The 18,001-nt window shown below is 21.9% G+C and overlaps 5 protein-coding genes across 5 annotated transcripts; 2 read left to right on the top strand and 3 right to left on the bottom strand.

Moving 5' to 3' along the window:
- Positions 1-348: 348 nt before the first annotated feature.
- Positions 349-1,548, bottom strand: PCHAS_0302100 (CIR protein; the record flags this gene model as incomplete). Its single annotated transcript, XM_016799377.1, has 3 exons — positions 349-432; positions 538-1,398; positions 1,534-1,548. 3 exons carry the CDS (start codon positions 1,546-1,548, stop codon positions 349-351), a joined length of 960 nt encoding a protein of 319 aa, XP_016653146.1.
- Positions 1,549-4,606: 3,058 nt separating this feature from the next.
- PCHAS_0302300 (fam-b protein) lies at positions 4,607-5,555 on the bottom strand (the record flags this gene model as incomplete). Its single annotated transcript, XM_739624.1, has 2 exons — positions 4,607-5,317; positions 5,487-5,555. 2 exons carry the CDS (start codon positions 5,553-5,555, stop codon positions 4,607-4,609), a joined length of 780 nt encoding a protein of 259 aa, XP_744717.1.
- A 2,382-nt stretch (positions 5,556-7,937) lies between these two features.
- On the top strand, positions 7,938-9,397 carry PCHAS_0302400 (fam-a protein; the record flags this gene model as incomplete). The annotated part of the gene is made up of 6 exons (XM_016799388.1): positions 7,938-8,068; positions 8,217-8,454; positions 8,551-8,620; positions 8,783-8,892; positions 8,989-9,219; positions 9,374-9,397. 6 exons carry the CDS (start codon positions 7,938-7,940, stop codon positions 9,395-9,397), a joined length of 804 nt encoding a protein of 267 aa, XP_016653147.1.
- A 2,042-nt stretch (positions 9,398-11,439) lies between these two features.
- PCHAS_0302500 (fam-a protein) lies at positions 11,440-13,070 on the top strand (the record flags this gene model as incomplete). Its single annotated transcript, XM_016799395.1, has 6 exons — positions 11,440-11,555; positions 11,714-11,969; positions 12,053-12,122; positions 12,278-12,387; positions 12,484-12,714; positions 12,924-13,070. The coding sequence occupies 6 exons, from the start codon at positions 11,440-11,442 to the stop codon at positions 13,068-13,070; spliced, it is 930 nt and encodes a 309-aa protein (XP_016653148.1).
- Positions 13,071-15,105: 2,035 nt separating this feature from the next.
- PCHAS_0302700 (CIR protein) lies at positions 15,106-16,669 on the bottom strand (the record flags this gene model as incomplete). Its single annotated transcript, XM_016799398.1, has 3 exons — positions 15,106-15,279; positions 15,367-16,473; positions 16,649-16,669. 3 exons carry the CDS (start codon positions 16,667-16,669, stop codon positions 15,106-15,108), a joined length of 1,302 nt encoding a protein of 433 aa, XP_016653149.1.
- Positions 16,670-18,001: the final 1,332 nt, after the last annotated feature.

Below are 18,001 nucleotides of genomic sequence, written 5' to 3' on the forward strand. Positions count from 1 at the left end.
TCATTATTTTAGTGGTGATTGTATTATTATAATTATATAAATATATTTTTAAAATATATATATGATATTATTTGCCTATATTAATAAAAAAAAATACTTATTTATCATTTTAATACTTATATAGAGTTTTAAAATCGGGCTCATCGAATCTGAACCCCAAAATAAAGCATATTATATTTATCATATAAATAATAATTTTCTCTTTTATAAACAAAAAAAATTAAAAAAATAAATGGTACAGGATTATCCTGTATATGTTTGTATATATTTAATAATCCCATTTTTCATCGACGCAATTTATAATTATTCCGATTGGTTCTTTTCGATGAATACATTTGTAACGCCATTTTAGGCTTTCTTTTGATCACTCAAATTTATAATCTTTTTCATGGCTTTTCTTTTCGACTTTTTTCGCCATACGGGTGTTAAATACTAACATAAAAATAAAAATATATAATTATTTGTCTTTTTATGCACTCAAAAAATATGTTGTAATGTATATTTTTTAAATTTATATTTTTGAATTGTAATACTTACCTTATATGAGATTCCTAAAATAATGGGTATTAAAATAAATGGAATTGCAATATAGGGTATCTTATTTCCATTATTTATACTTGTGGTGGGTACTGATGGACCTGGTAAACTAGCATTGGTGAATGTATCTATTTCTGAACCATCACTCGAACGATTCTGTGCAGCACCCCCGCCTTTATGCCGTTTCTCTTGTTTAGAACACTCCACATTACATTCGGATAATCCTTCTGTGAGCTCCAATTCTGGAATATCCTTATCACTATTATTTTTTCTAAACTTGTCATAATCATTTTTTAAATTTGTCAATACACTACAATATGGATTACAAATCTCTCTCCAGGGTAATTGCACAATACATGCGCGATACAATTCAGAACATTTTTTAGCACTCTCTTGACAGTCACTGGTCTTTGAAGGGTCATTACAGTTAGTAATTGTTTCACATATTCCTTTAAGGAATCTATAAAGTCTGTTCAAATATTCAAAATGAATTCCCATTATATCTTTTATTTTTTCTATGGATTCAATATGTTCACTAAGCCAACCATTCTGCCTAAGTATGTCATACATAGTATTTTTTTCAATCTCTATATTCGCATTTTGGCGAATTTTATAACTAAACCATAAAATAGCGTATTGAGCACGTTTATCATCATCTAAATTTTCATCTTCAATACTCTTAAAATATTCTAGCAATCCCATAAAACCAGAGCTGAGTTTTAGGGATTCAGTATCACATTGTCCGTTTTCCCCCTTTCCACTGAGAGAACAATAAGCTTCGAGGATCTTATCCTTAAACGTATACTTTTTAGATTCTGAATCAAAGACAACAAAATCTTCGATCTCATCAATTGCTTTACACTACGAATATATTTACGAATTAAAGAAAAGAATGTATTAATATAAATGCACTAAAATGAAAATTAATATAATTTATAGGCGATTCAGCATATTAATCACATATGAAGACATATTATATTTAACAAATTTATATACCAACTCCTCAGACATTATAATGGCATTTAATTATAAATATTAGGATTGTCACTAGACTAATTTTATATAAAACCTATAAATATTACACCTAAACAAATATGTGCTACTTGTACATATATATAATATATATGATTAAGCATATACTTACTGTTTATAACAATTGAATTAATGTAAAATAATAATAAATATGGTTAAAAAGAATATTAAATTTCATTTATGTCTATTTAGTTAAATTCCCTTAATATGTAATATGTTCAAGCATGCTTAATCATATAATAGAAAAAATAAACAAATATATAATATTATTGTCAATATTCATATTAGTCTATTACACAAATTTTATAACCTTGTAATAGTTTAAATAAAGTATATCCCCTAATTATTATACGTTTTTACATAGAAAATAAAAATGTATTTTTTCGTTTTTATAATAAATTAATTTAAAAAAATGTATTAGTATAAATATTTAAAGACCCAAAAATAAATTGATACCCGAATTGTTCAAAACATGTTTGTGTCTCATCATTAGACACCCTTAATGCACTTATATAAGTTATTATTCCTCATGACATATTGATCTTTAATACTATTTCCAATAAATGAAAAGACATTTTTTGTTTACATTATAATATTTAATAAATAAATAAATGAATAAATAATTCAATATGATTTTTTCTAATTAAATGATATATTGGGTGCATTTATATTTAATCAATATATATATTATAAGCTCATTTTTAAATGTACAATAACCTTACTTATTTCCTAGCATTTCCTTATTATAAATATAATTAATCAATATTTTTGGGTGCATATATTATCTAATTTTTAAAATTAAAAAAACATAATATGAAAATTAGGTTAATCGACCTATTACAATTAAAATAAATCATGGAAATTGATTAATTCTGGGGTAATAGTTAGTATATATAAAATGCACATTATTATTTTCATTCTTATGATCCATTTAATATATAAATGATCAAGAAATGTATTTTAAACATTAAATCAAACAAATGTAAACAAGTTTGCATAATTTAATTTGAATATATTAATTTTTAATTTTTAAATTCTTTTCATATTTTAGCTGGAATAATGAATTAATTCGAGAACCAATGAGTTACCATTTTAAATATACCTTTATACTTATAACCTAAAATATATTATGTATTGAATATTTTATAATGTCATATCGTTAGTTTATAATGTAAAATATTACTTTTAACGAATATTATATTGATTGATAACTTTAAGATCATGGCACCATAATAAAGTGTACTTAGATAAAAATTGTAATAATTAATTTGATCTATTATGCATACAATATTAATCTTATCATACCTTTAAGAATGTATATAATGAATTTATACCCATATAGTGTATCAAATAAACATAATATATTTTCGGATTTAGTAGCATACTAATCCATTATGATTAATATTATAATTCTTTTTGATATACCATTGTATGCTACAATGAGATAATTAATGACTCAAGAAAAATACTTTAAACAAATTAGTAATCTCCTTGTTTCATTGTTTTAAAGCATAGCATTTTAGAACATATATATTATTTCGTAATAACATTATATATTTGTGATTTTGTATATATATAGTAACCTAATATAAATATTATTAGTTAAATAAAATTAATTATTATTTGCCATCTCGATCAAATTTATATAATATTTAATTATATGAAGCTTTCACAATAAAAAACCATTTCGATATTAGTTATTAGTAATGTATTTTATTATATTATGTGTATAGGCATACAATAACGATATTCTATATATTATATTATTTATAATTATTAGAACAAAATATTAAATATATTTTATTAATATACTTATATTTTTCCTTTTAACTATTTTTAAATATAATTTGTTTATGCTTGAAACTATAATGCTTAAAAATTAATAATGATTAATCTAATGTTATACCTTTATATTAATAAATTAAAATATATAGAACTACATCTATTATTTGAGTTTAAAACTTTAACATAAAGTGATACTATATATAATATAATTTTTTATCAATTTGCATATTTTTATTGTATTATTAAAAATGCTAGATGCATAAAATGTCTTTTATAGGTAACGTTATATTATCGAATATCGATCGATATTTTGCGAATCTATATTTTATTATTATATATTATTACTTTTTTAATTAATGTTAAAACACCCATATTAATATGAATATACATTGTAATGTGGAAGAATATTTAAAATGAGTTTTATTATAATTTATTGCTACATATATAGTTTTACTATTACAGTTAAGTTGGTATAATATGATTTAAATCAAAATAATGGTAACGCAATTAATATGATTCATCAAATAAAGAAATATATTGTGTTGTTCATGATTCAATATAGTTATGGATTAATAAGTCTTATAGATAATAAAGTTTCTTATGTATAGTTAGCCAAAAATTAGCAATCAATTATAAAATGTGAAGTTACAATATTGCCCCATTTAATACATATGAGAGAGCCATGTAGAAGTATTATACTTTATGGAAAATATGTTATGCGCCCCCTTTCATATTAATGGATATGCCCTTTTTTGGTTGAATATTTAATCAACATTTGCAGACAAATAAATACGATCAAATTATAAACAAATTAATAAAAAAATGGGCGAACCCAAAACATAGGTTCCATAACACAGACCCCGACCCAAAATACGGGTTCCCCAAAACATAATTCTAAACCTGAACCTAAACCATCAATATAGCTTATAATTTTATTAATGCGCTTAAATTAAGTTTATTTAAATAATTATAAATGTTAGCAAAAAATGAATAAACTCAAAATTCATTAATATATAATATATGTACACGGAAATAAGGACAAATAAGTTTTGGCAAACACTAAACAACGATAAATTCATTATATATTATATTAAAATATATATATAGTAATAAAGCAAACAATTAAATAAAATATAATTCTTCTATAAAATGTAAAATTGTAACTTTTATGCAATCAAATATTAAATATATGATTTTTAGTTATATAAACAAGTATAATAAAACATAATAATAAATAGTGGTTGTTTTAATATTATGTATATTCTCTTCTTTTTAATTCTAATTTAATAAATTTATACCATTTCATAAGTATAGAGCCTATATACGGTATATGCATTATTGAAAAGTACCCCCATCCTGCGCTCACATACATAAAACAAGATACTATATATGACAAACTTGCCATGATGCACCTTCGTCCTGCTTCTATTAATTTTTGATTAATTTTTAATTTCTTATAAATGTTGCTTGATATAATTTCATAATATTTATCTTCAAAATTATCATCGTCAATCTCCAAGAAAGCTCCTTCGTTTCCCAATTGTTTAATGCCTTCATGTTCTGATACAAAATTATATTCATCTTTTTTTGTTATTTTTTTATCTTGTATCGATTGTATTTCTAATTCACTATTCCTTATATTATCAAGCTCTTTTTTTACTTCTTCTAATTCTTTTTGAAGTTCATATATTAAGTTTTTCGTTTCCTCATCTACATTATTTAAATTGAATATTGTATGATTTTCTTTATTCTTATTTACATGTGAACCTATCATATTTAAAAGACATGCCATTTCTTCGTCATCATCATTGTAATCATTAAATTCATTTAAAAAATCCAAAGTTGATTCATAAAAATTATTTAAATCGAATTGATTGTCTACATCTGCTAATATCCTATTATTCCTAAAATTTATTACATTCCTTTCAAGGTATATGCTTCTCTCGTTTGCATAGTGTAATTCCTGAAAAGAAATGAAATATTTATTAACATATATATACTAATTTTAATTGGTTCCTTAACATACGCATCTTACCAATATATGAAACAATAATAGACGGTTATTGTAAAACAAACAGATACGAAGGTTATAATGAAATATGATTAATAAAAGAAAATAATGTGTAACTTACATTTTGGGAATATTCAAAAGAGCAAACAGTACTAGAAAACAAAACATATTTTAAAATACTGACTCTCATTTTCAACTTTATTCATTAAATAAATAAAGTAATATGTGTTTGAAATAATGATGATACCTTCATATTGATTGGTTTTTTGTTCTAAAATTTATGAATAAAATATGACATTTATTTCATTTATTAATTTTTTTCATTTTCAATCGAACTAATTAATGTGTAACAGTGTAGTAAACTTCTTATATTCATTAAAAGTATTTATGAATATAAATATTATATTAATTTTTTTTTAAAATAAATATTAATTTTTCACAAGAGTACACCATTTTTTATATTTTAATTAACAGAAACATGCAACAATATAATCTAAGTACATAAAAATGTGTATCTTTGTTCTGAATATTTTGTTTTATTTGAGTCATTATATTAAATACAAAAATTTTTTTTTAATATTTAAAATATAAATCATTTATTCCATTATTTTATATGCCCATATCTCTATATAAATATATAATAACCGCTATCATCAGAGATATGAACATGTATTGCAAAAAAATTATATTTATGTTTTTTTCAAATAATATCCCATTTTCATACAGAATACATTATTTTAATTATAAACAAATAAATTTATGTAACATATTTTACTCCAATTATATGCTTGCATATTTTTATATAAATAGGTCTTTAATATAATTTAAAAGCCCATTTAATAACATGCTTGATACTTTATAAGCTTGTACGCTTTATTTTTATTTACAAGCAAGCTAATATATCAATTATGGCAATAAAATATTAGTTGCATACATGGTGTAAATCAATATATGTAAACATATCAAAAACAATTAACAAATCACAATTATTGTTTTCATCGAAATATGTTCTTATTTCTTACACTTCTCAAATGTTAATATTATTTAATAATATTTCATATTTTATTTTTCGTCGTTTTTTTCAAATGTGCGGTCTCCATAGATAGCCACGTAATATTTTTATTTATATAATACACTTTTTAATATATAATATGAAGCATATTATTTCTATTAAAATAGTATAAAGCATTCATATTTCCAAGTATTTCGGTATAAACCACAACGAATAATACGTATGAAGCCATAATGTCAAATAACTTAACGCTTTATTTTATCGTACTCATTAAACACATTTTATTGTACTTTTAATATTTAAGCATTATATTGTCTTTATTTTTATAAATACTATTTAAATACAACATAAATATAACACATTTCCTCATATATAAAATGTATTCTGTACTTTTTTATAAAAATATGGTAAATGGGCCTTAATATGACCACCCACATATTAAACCTTTGCTTATTTATACTAATAATAATTACTTATTTGTCATTTTTAATACTTATATAGGCTCTTTAATTCAAATTCATGGGATTTTAATCCCAAAATAAAAGTTATTAATTAAATTTATAATTTCAAAGAATCGTCTTTTCTTTTATAAACAAAAAAAATAAAGTAATTTTACGCATACACATATATATATGTTTCTCAATTTTACAACTTTATCTTTCGTTATTTTATTTTTATATTTTATTTATTTGTATTTTTTTACATTATAAGTATCATTTTTTACTATTAAAAGAAAATTTATAATTTGAATTAATTATGAAAAAATATTGGCATCAATATTACTGCCAATAAAAAATTTTTATAAAATTACCAATTTTCCTGGAAAATTTTTATATAATAAAATGTGTATTAAAAATGATGAAAAAATATGAATATATGATCCCCAATATAAATTTGATCATATTATTATTATGAGATAAAAAATATTGTTATTATAGTAGTATTGGTAATATATAAAATTAGCACATTTTTCAGATTAATTAATTATCTTAATGGTTAAAAAATAATAGGTATGTTTTATATTAAAAACTAGAATCATCAAAAAAAAATTGTAAAATAAATGGAAAAAAATAGCAAAACAATTATTTTAATATATAATGCATATATATGTGATCCCATATGTAATGAGATCTATTTAGATCTAAATTGAGCTCAATTAATTATAAGAATATAAAACACGTGCTCACACCAATATATATTAAAAATATCATTTTATAATATAATTAAATTTATTTACCTATTTTTAGACATAATATTAATCAAATCATGAATCATAATATTTTTGATATTCATTATTTATGAAAACTTCTGGTTCCATTGTCTTGTGATTGAGTTATTTAAATAAAAAATATATTAAACTTGGGAATCTGATAAAAGCATACAAATTTGTTGTTTAAGTAATAATTTGTATTTTTTTAAAATAAATATTCGTTTTTCATACTTTATTGGAAAAAATTATTTGCTTTAATTTTAATTATACTTGTGCAACTTTTCGAGGTGCTAATTTTTCGTTAAAAAAATACTAATTATATTTTAATATTTTGTTTGTAAATTTCAAAAATGAATAAGTTTTATATTCAAATTACTTTATTTCTTTTAACCATCTTCGCATATGCGAATAATAAGGCCCTTGCAACTGAGCTTGATTCAGAAGGGGATACATCACCCGAATCAATAGAGCGTTACCTTACGTAAGAAAATGCAACAACATATATAATATATATCACATGTTTCATTATGAAAATATTAAATATACACCAGCGTAATAATTTTATAACATCAATACAATACCTTTATTTTTGCACTCATTAAAAATTTGCTTATTTTGACCAATGATAGTTCAGAAGAAATATATGAAGAAAACAAGCACTTATTATGTACCAATCCCGAAGAAATAAAACATGCGGAAAAACTTATGAGCGAAGCTTTATCACATTTCAAATATCATGCTGTAAAAAAAAGTGGTTATAATTCATATGGGAATAATCCTTTTAAGAAAATATATTATTATAAAAAAACACAAAGAGACGGCACAACTGTTGATAAAGTTGAATATACAGTCCGTGATTCCGATAAGGTATTAATTAACGAACACCATTAAAAGTTATAAACCAAATTAAAATTAAAAAATGATTATAATTTATATACATATATTTCTCTTTGTTTCCATTAGTATGATGAAGAAATAAACAAGTTATGGGACCCCAATCATGGCAAATCTTTTAACATGAAATCTCCTCAAAGTATATATAATATAAATAATTACTCAAATTAGCATATTATCGTTACTAGTTATTCGATATTTAGCAATATGTTATTATATGATACTATTTATTGCTTCCTATATCTTCAAATTTTATGATATTTTAATTTCATCTATGTAATTTTATAATATCGTTTTTTAGGAAAAATTATACGTGTATACAATCCAAATTTAGTATTGATACAACAACGTTACAAACATCGTTTTGGGCGCACTGAGAAATATTTTTATGCTTTAGTTGCAAAGGTTGAGGTAAGGAATTATTATTTTTTTTTTCGTCCCTCCAAACATCATATTTTTCATATTATTCACAATAATTTATTCAATACACTTTTATTAATTTTTTAGGTATCAAAAGACACAACAGCAATTGTCATGACTTCACCAAATATAAATGATCACTACCCTTCCGGTAAAAAATTTAAAAACAGAATAATAGAAAACGCAAATTTATTAAAAATTGACGTTGATCCTGAAGATGATATCAAAGAAGGACTATTAAAAAAAACCTTTGTTAACTTAGCTGGATACCTCATTCAAAAAAAAGATAAATGTGTTGATGCCACATTTATCGCATCTGTAAGCGATATACAAATTTTAATAATATAATAATTCATTTCAACAATTGTTAAAACAATATGGTTTTAATAAATGCATATATTTATAATATATACTATAATTTGCAAAAAATTCAAACATTTTATATATTTATCCATTTGTATTTTTTTCTTAGATTGACGGACATTCTTTCGTTTAACAAAAGCTCAGTATTGGAAAAGCTCTAGATCATTTTTTCCTTCATATATGTTTTTCAGGGCCATAATATTAGAAGATTTATGTCAATAATACAATTTACTTCCATAAATAATGATTTCTTTAAATTACCATCGTAAAAGGTTGTTTTGGTTTTAAGAATATTGTTTTAGTTTTAAGAATATTGTTTTGGTTTTAATAATATTGTTTTAGTTTTAAGAATATTTTTTTGGTTTTAATAATATTGTTTTGGTTTTAAGAATGTTTTTTTAGTTTTAAGAATATTTTTTTGTTTTAAGAACATTTTTTTGGTTTTAAGAATATTTTTTTGTTTTAAGAACATTTTTTTGTATATTAATTGTTTACGTACTTTAATATTATGATACATATATATATATATTAATTTTGCGAATATACAAATATAACTTTATTATTTATAAAGAAATTTTATTTATGTATTCCTTTATTTTAATGATCATCACCTCGATATTAAGCATACAAGGGTGATACATATATTTAATTAGTATTCAAAGATCAAAAATATGATCAAATTATAACATAGCCCGAACCATAATTCAAACGCAGATTCAATGAACGAAACCATAGCTCAATACATAACCTTTCCTGTAAAGCATGAGCATCTCATTATCAAGAATATTATAATTAAAAACTAAATTAAATTTAAGTATGCTTATATATTCATTGATTTTGCTACTTTATGTTTCATTATTATATTTTATTTATTTATATTTTTTTAATTTTATATATACTATGCTTTATTATTAAAAGGAAATTCATAATTGGTATTCATTTATAAAAAGTATGGGCATTAATATTATTAATAATAAATAATTTGTATAAAATTAACAATTTTACTAAAAAAATATTATTTAATAAAATTCGGTTAAAATTTATGAAAAAAAAAATACATAAAACTCAATTTACCATCATATATATTTTATGATGAATTGCATTACTATTATTTGGTAGTAAAACCTGCAACCATACATAAGCTTAACTGTAATTCTCAGATTGAATTAAGATCTTTTAGCATTTACAAATAAAAGACATTATTTATGCTAAAAATAAAGCATCATATAAAACTGAAAAAATCAAATGGAAAGAAATAAAAAACTATTATTTTTATATAATTGTTATAATATATTTCTAAAATAACTGTTTATGTGTTAATATATTTATATATCATCATGGCAATATTCAAGTTATATATATTATCAAAATTACTTAAAGCAATATATATTTTTATTTTATATTTCAAGATATTGGCTTTTTATTCTTAACCCATAAAATGGTAACACATAACATTCGTTCTTTTCGATGTATTTATTTCATAAATTTTAATTCTAATTTTGGCTTGACAAATTATAAAGATCAAAAGCTTATATATTCACAATTAATATATAATTAAAACTAATCTTTTAAATATTAGAATGTTTGAGAAATAGGATCATAATATTTTGCTACTCATTATTTGTAAAAACTTAGGTTTTTTTCCCCTTTGCAATAAGCACAATTAAATAAAAACAGATCAAATTTATAATCCATGATCAAAACATACAAATAAAATAATTACATTATTAAATTGATCTTTAAAGTGTCTTTTAATTTTATCATTTAAATATTTATCTAAATGTATATTTTTTAAGTATTTATGTTTTATTTTTAAATAAATATTAATTTTTTGTAATTTTTTGATAGCCTTTTGCTTCAACTTTATTTATGCTATACAAATTTTTTTGTTTCCAATTGTTTAGTTTCTTATTTTTTTTGGTTCCTATTGTTTAGTTTCCAATTGCTTAGTTTCCAATTGTTTAGTTTCCAATTGTTTAGTTTCCTATTGTTTAGTTTCCTATTGTTTAGTTTCCAATTGCTTAGTTTCCAATTGTTTAGTTTCCAATTGTTTAGTTTCCAATTGCTTAGTTTCCAATTGTTTAGTTTCCAATTGTTTAGTTTCCAATTGTTTAGTTCCCTATTGTTTAGTTCCCTATTGTTTAGTTTTCTATTTTTTTGTTTATCAAGCCCAAAATGAATAAAGTGTGCATGAAAACCATTTTTGCTATTATAGCCTTATTCGCATATGTGAGGAATGAAGTTCTTGAAGGAACGGTTGTTCCAAGGGAAGTTTTTTTAACTGAGGGCGTGTAAGAAAATAAACAAATGCATAATATAACTATACATTACATGTGCCATTATGAGAATATTATATGCATATTTGTGCAAATATATAATACATGATGCTTGAGAAGTCAAAAAATCATCTTATAAATACATTTATTATTTTTTTACAATTTTAAAATAGTAAAAATCCTATTATTTATGATTCGGATGAAATATATGAACAAAATAAGCATCTATTTTGCACCGATTCTGAAGAAGAAGATCAAGTAGAAGAAATTATGGAAGACGCTCGAAGAATATTCCTTCGATATATTAAAGATCATTTCGGTTTCAAATTCTATGATAAACACGATAAATATACAAGCTCATATTTTATGAAATATAAAGATGGTACATGCATTGGAAAAAGCCATACTATAATTCCCTCTGCTCGTAGGGTATGAATTAACGAACAAAATTTTTTAAGTCATAAAATTAAGTTAAAATAATTATATATATGCATTTTTTTTCTTGTCTTTAGTATAATGAGATAGTAAAGACTTTGTGGGACCCCAATGGTGAAAAAAAATACAATCCTGATTTTGTTAGCGGTATATAAAAAAATAACTAATTAATCAATTGAATATGGGACTATTACTATATGTATTCCTTGCTTGATTATAATTGCTCTATATTATTTTTATTTGACATTTTGTTATTTTTCATAATATTTTAATTTAAATGGTGCAAAATTATAACTTTTTAGGAAAAGTTGTCCGTGCATACAATCGAGATTTATTAATGATACAACAACGTTACAAAAATGATGTTTTGCGTTGTGATAATTATTATTATGCTTTTGCCGCAAAATATGAAGTAAGGACATTTTTGTTTTCTTTTATCCCTCTATAAATCATATTTTTCATATTATTGGACTATAATTTATAAAATATATTTTTGTTCATTTTGTAGATATCCAATAAAACAACTATAATTCTCAAGGCCTCAGGAAATATAAATGATCACAACAAACATAGAAACAAAAATAGGAATGCTCTCATAAAAAGTGCGAATGCGTTCGAATTTGATATTGATTCTGACGAGGATATTGCAGCGGGAAAATTAAACAACATGGTTGTTAACTTATCCGGATATATCATTACAAAAAAAAAAAAATCCGTTTTAATTACCCACATCGACTCTGTAAGCAATATAAAAATTTTTATAACATAATAATTTTATTTCATCATTTATTTTATTTTGATTTGTTTATTTCGTTATACCAATTTTATCATTTATACAAATATACAATATTTCTATAAATGTACACATTTATAATATATGTTACTTATTCCCAATAAATTGAAATCATTTTTTTTATATATTTATTCATTTTTGCGTTTTTTTTATAGGTTGATGGCAATATTCCCGTAGCCTCAGATTGGTATAGATTAGTGAATAAATCAAACAGATTGGGAGTTATTGCTGACTTAAAGCATTACATGGATGAAAAATACTCATATACTCCCAGAGTAGGTGCTGCTGGTTATGGGTTTTAATGCACATATTAATCTAACTAATTTGTTTTCATGGGTTATTTCTATTTTAAGTTACCACAATAAAACATATTTTTTTATTTTTAACAAAATTTTTTTTTATATAAATTGTTTATCCTTTTAATATAAGGATACTCTATATGTATATAATTTCATGAACAAATCAAATATGAGTATAATTCATCAAAATTTTTTTCTGCATGATCATCCTCTATATTAATGTTTATCACATTTTTGGGATAAACACCTACACTTTGTATTCACTTTATTTTCATTATTCCGATATAACTCATATTTATGTTTCAAATTAGTTATTTTCAAGCATATAAATATCATAAGTATACAAATCATCATCCTCAAATTAATATATTAATGGCTTATCTCCTCTTTAATATTTTTCTTGGTGTCTGAAATACCATCTGTATCATCAGTATTCATATTACCAAATAATTTAAATAAATCATAAATTTAGACATGTTTTTAATATCAATACTCAGGAAATAAATTTTTACATTTATATATTCCTTGATAGTATTATACTCTCGTCTTTATTTATAGCCTTATATATTTCATATTATTTTCTACATGCTTAGAATAAAAATCCATTAAATAAACATAAACAGCTAGCGCTAGCTATATCGGTATTAGTATTGAATTTTTCGCACTATGAAGCCGTTTTAAATCAATTTAACAAAATATCGTTAACACTAAATTTATTGGTAATATATAGATAATAAATTATCAAACAACCCAATAAAATTAAATATGTTAAAAAAAATTAGTATACCAAACGTACAGCCATTATAATGGAATTTAATCTTTAATTTGTAGATTAATCGGTGTCTTGCTACTTATATATAAAATATATACATTGACAATGTATATCCTGTAAATGATTCCCCTATATCACATTTATCGTATTAAATATATTATTTTTAATAACAATTTAAAATTAATATAGAATAATAAAATAATATTATTACTAAAGAGAGGTTACATTTCTGTATATGATAATTAGCCAATTCACCTTAAATAGAGGATTGCGTAATACAACTCTGATCAAATGTATATATGATGCATTTTATACAAAAAATGCTATTCGTATTAGCACCTGGGATAGCTTTATTATAAAAATTAAGGTACCATTATAATGAATTTAGAGTATATCTCCTTATATTATATTTGAGTATAAAAAAGGAATATATTTATATCTTATGCTTTAATGATTGCCCTCCAAAAACATAAATGCAGTGTAAATCTAAAAAATTAAAAATTATATTATTACTATAATCCTTAAAATATATAAATAGCCATTTTCTAAAATTATACCATTTACAAAATAAGTTAAATGCTCCATTCTCTATGCAATTTACATAAATTTGTATTGTCTTTAATGAATATAAATAAATTCATAATTCATTTTGTGTTCAATAACTTTATTTTTATTTCTATATAATCCAATTTATATTGTACAAAAACATTTTGCATTAAAACTTTTATTATTATATTATTATATATATACTATTCCAGTGAATAGAAACGAACCATTATAGTACCATTTTAAAAGGTAAAAAATATCTTTTTATATAATTTTTATTGAGTTTGCGTAGAACAGAAACAATACAACATCTGACAAGGATTGAAGGACATTTTTTTCCAAAAAAAATTGCAAATGTTGTTAAAAATATTTTTTTGAAATATAGAACAAAAATTATATATGGAAAATACATTAATGCTTCGAACGACATACATTTATATAAAATATTAAGATATATAATTTTGTATTAAAATATTACGTAAATATATCTTTTAATCAATCTAATGAGTTTATTACTCATAATAATATATACGGATTTACTATTGTTTAATATTTATATTGACTTTTAAATTCCGAAGTATCTACCTATTAATTAAATTTATTACTCTAAGGAATCTTATTTTTTTTTATAAACAAAACAAACCAACGAAAAAGATAACGTAATAAATAATATAGGCTCTGAACGCATATATTAAATAATATATTTTTTTTGAAACTGAATTATAACCAATATCTTCGGTCTTTTTCACCAACTAATTCATAATTGCATGTGCCAATTCTTTCTCGTCGAGCATTTTTGTATTTGCTTTTCATTTTTTTCCTATTAATCAATTTTATAACCTTTTTCCTCCGTTTTTTTTTCTTCGTCTTTTTTGGACAACCAAGTGATAAATACTAACACAAAAATGGGGAAAACATATAATATATTGTAGTGGGAAAATATTTAAAAAATATCGTATTTACTAATTTCATATTATTTACCTTATATGCAATTGATAAAATGATGGATATTGAAATGGCTACTATTGCAATATCGTTCATGCTATGTTCGCTATAAATATTTGCACAGCATATTAATGGGGCTACATTTCGTTTTAATCCGATTTCAGGATATGCCAATTCACACATATTATATTCTTTGGTATTATTTGTATCGTTTAATTCGCAGAATGATATTTCTGATAGATTTCCTGATTCATTCTCATAAATTTCTTGTGAATTAAATGATTCAAGACATGTTTTATAGCATTCTTTTGTTCCTATATCAATTTTATGATCTGATGCATTTAAATATTTTAATACATATTTTGAATCATCTAATATAATCATCATATTTTCTTCTTCATTATATGAATTAATATTTTGATATATTGAACCTTGGAATCCAAATTCTTCATAAGTTTTTTTAAAATATGAATTATTTTCATTATTATTCGCAATTTTTTTTAATTTTGTATACAAATTACAATTCGTTTTTTCATTTATTCTATCATTAATAGAAGAAATTCTAAATTCGATGCAATCGTTTTTTAAATTTTCCAATAAATAAAGATGAAAATTGCATTTATTAACAGTGTTATAAAATATTCTATGCATATTAATACAATTTACAGAACTATATGCAATATCTTGGTTTGAATAACCATTTTCTGTATATTCATTAATCGTATTGCATACTTTATCAAATAACATATAAAATTGTTTAATGTATTTAGTATTATAATCTAAGAGAATCAAATAACTCAATTCCAATGAAAACGCATCTAAATGATTGTGATAAAATGTATTTAGAGGAAAGTCATCGTCATTTTTTATCATATATATATTATGTCTCAAATGCATCATAATGTGCTCATAATAATTCCTATAATTTTCGTAAATTAATGCCCCCTTATAAATAACTAATAATTTTTGAATTAACCATATACCTAAAGTTGCAATTTCTTCAGAATAAGCATTACGCTTGTCTGTGTTTTCTGTCTGATCATAAAGTGCATATAATATGTGTAATTCATTCGTAAAATTAAATTGACTAAAATCAGGACTTATGCTTGAAAAATCCTTATCACCATTACAAAATGGTTCACACTAAGAAAATATTTTTAAAATTAATAAAAGTATGTATTAATGAATATGCTATTAAAATATAATTTAATTGTAATTTATAGCCAATCTAAAACAAAAAACAAATAAAGGGTAAAATGATATTAAAAAATATAGATTTGTCGCATCTTTAGATATTAAAATAGAATATAAATTTTACTTGTAGGTTATGTGGCATCATATTATTTTTACATATAATATACCAAAATATATTTTATAGTTACTTGGGCTCTTGATATAATTAATATCTAATTAGAAATGTCTTTGGTGATTTAAAATTAATATTAACATGATATAACAATGCAATAAAGTAGCGTATAGTTTACTCTTTGTGAACATCTAGCCAACTATTTAAAATATTTTACTTGCTTAAAACATTTTTGCCATGTTTATAAAATAAAATTTATTCATAACATCATTACTTTTAATAATACCATATCTAACACCATTATAGATTATTGTGTGTTATTTTAACAAGTTTAAATAAAAAGTATATCCTTATATTTACATATCTACACATAGTAACAAAGATGTTTTCTTGATGTGTTTTTTAAAAATATGTTTCCAAAACAATAATACTATAAATATATAATGAATGATAAATATATTATTACTAAAATTATTAACAAAATATTTATATCTCATTATTTTATATAATAAATTTATATGTGCTATTTTCCATATAACATATTTTATATTTTTAATCTGTTTTCTATAAAATAAAAAACACATTTTTTAGTTATAATACTTAAAAATAAATTAACCTAATTTAGTTTTATAAACTGATGATATACAATATATATATTTATTTTAGTAAACATACATAAACTAAAAAAATATTGTAGAATAATAATATCATTATTTAGATGCAAATCAATTTCAATGTGTTAAATTTATTTAATATAAATTGAGGTGCACACTGTTTTTAAAATCATATAATAAAAAAGTTAATGTTAAATTATAAAATAAAAATAAATATAACCAGTTCAATTTAATTATCTTTTATATTTATTATTTGATCATTATTTCTAAGTTCTTTTATATTATAACACCCCTTTTCATATTATAATGTTTACTTTTATTTCCTATTTATCAATGCAATTTACAATATTCATATATACTTTTATTTACTATTCTTTTTTCTTATAATCATTCTAACCAATTTTATAAATAAATATTTCATAATACTCTTTAATTACATACACACCTATATATAATATTATTATATTGCATTATATATTCAAAATTATCAATATATTATATCGTAAAGATGTAGTAATCTATAATATACGATTTCATCCTCATATTTGTCAAAATGAATCTATATTATATATGCTTATAATCAAATATTATTTGTTCTTTGATATACAATACCATAATTTTAATGAAAAAATATAATAAATAATAGAATCCACATTATTTTACTTGGCAATTTTAGTAATTAGAATTCTATATTGAAAGTATAGTTAATTATAAATATACAGATTAAAATATTCCATTACTTTTTTTATAC

The sequence above is a fragment of the Plasmodium chabaudi genome (genome assembly GCF_900002335.3).
Source record: "Plasmodium chabaudi chabaudi strain AS genome assembly, chromosome: 3".
NCBI lineage: Eukaryota > Apicomplexa > Aconoidasida > Haemosporida > Plasmodiidae > Plasmodium > Plasmodium chabaudi.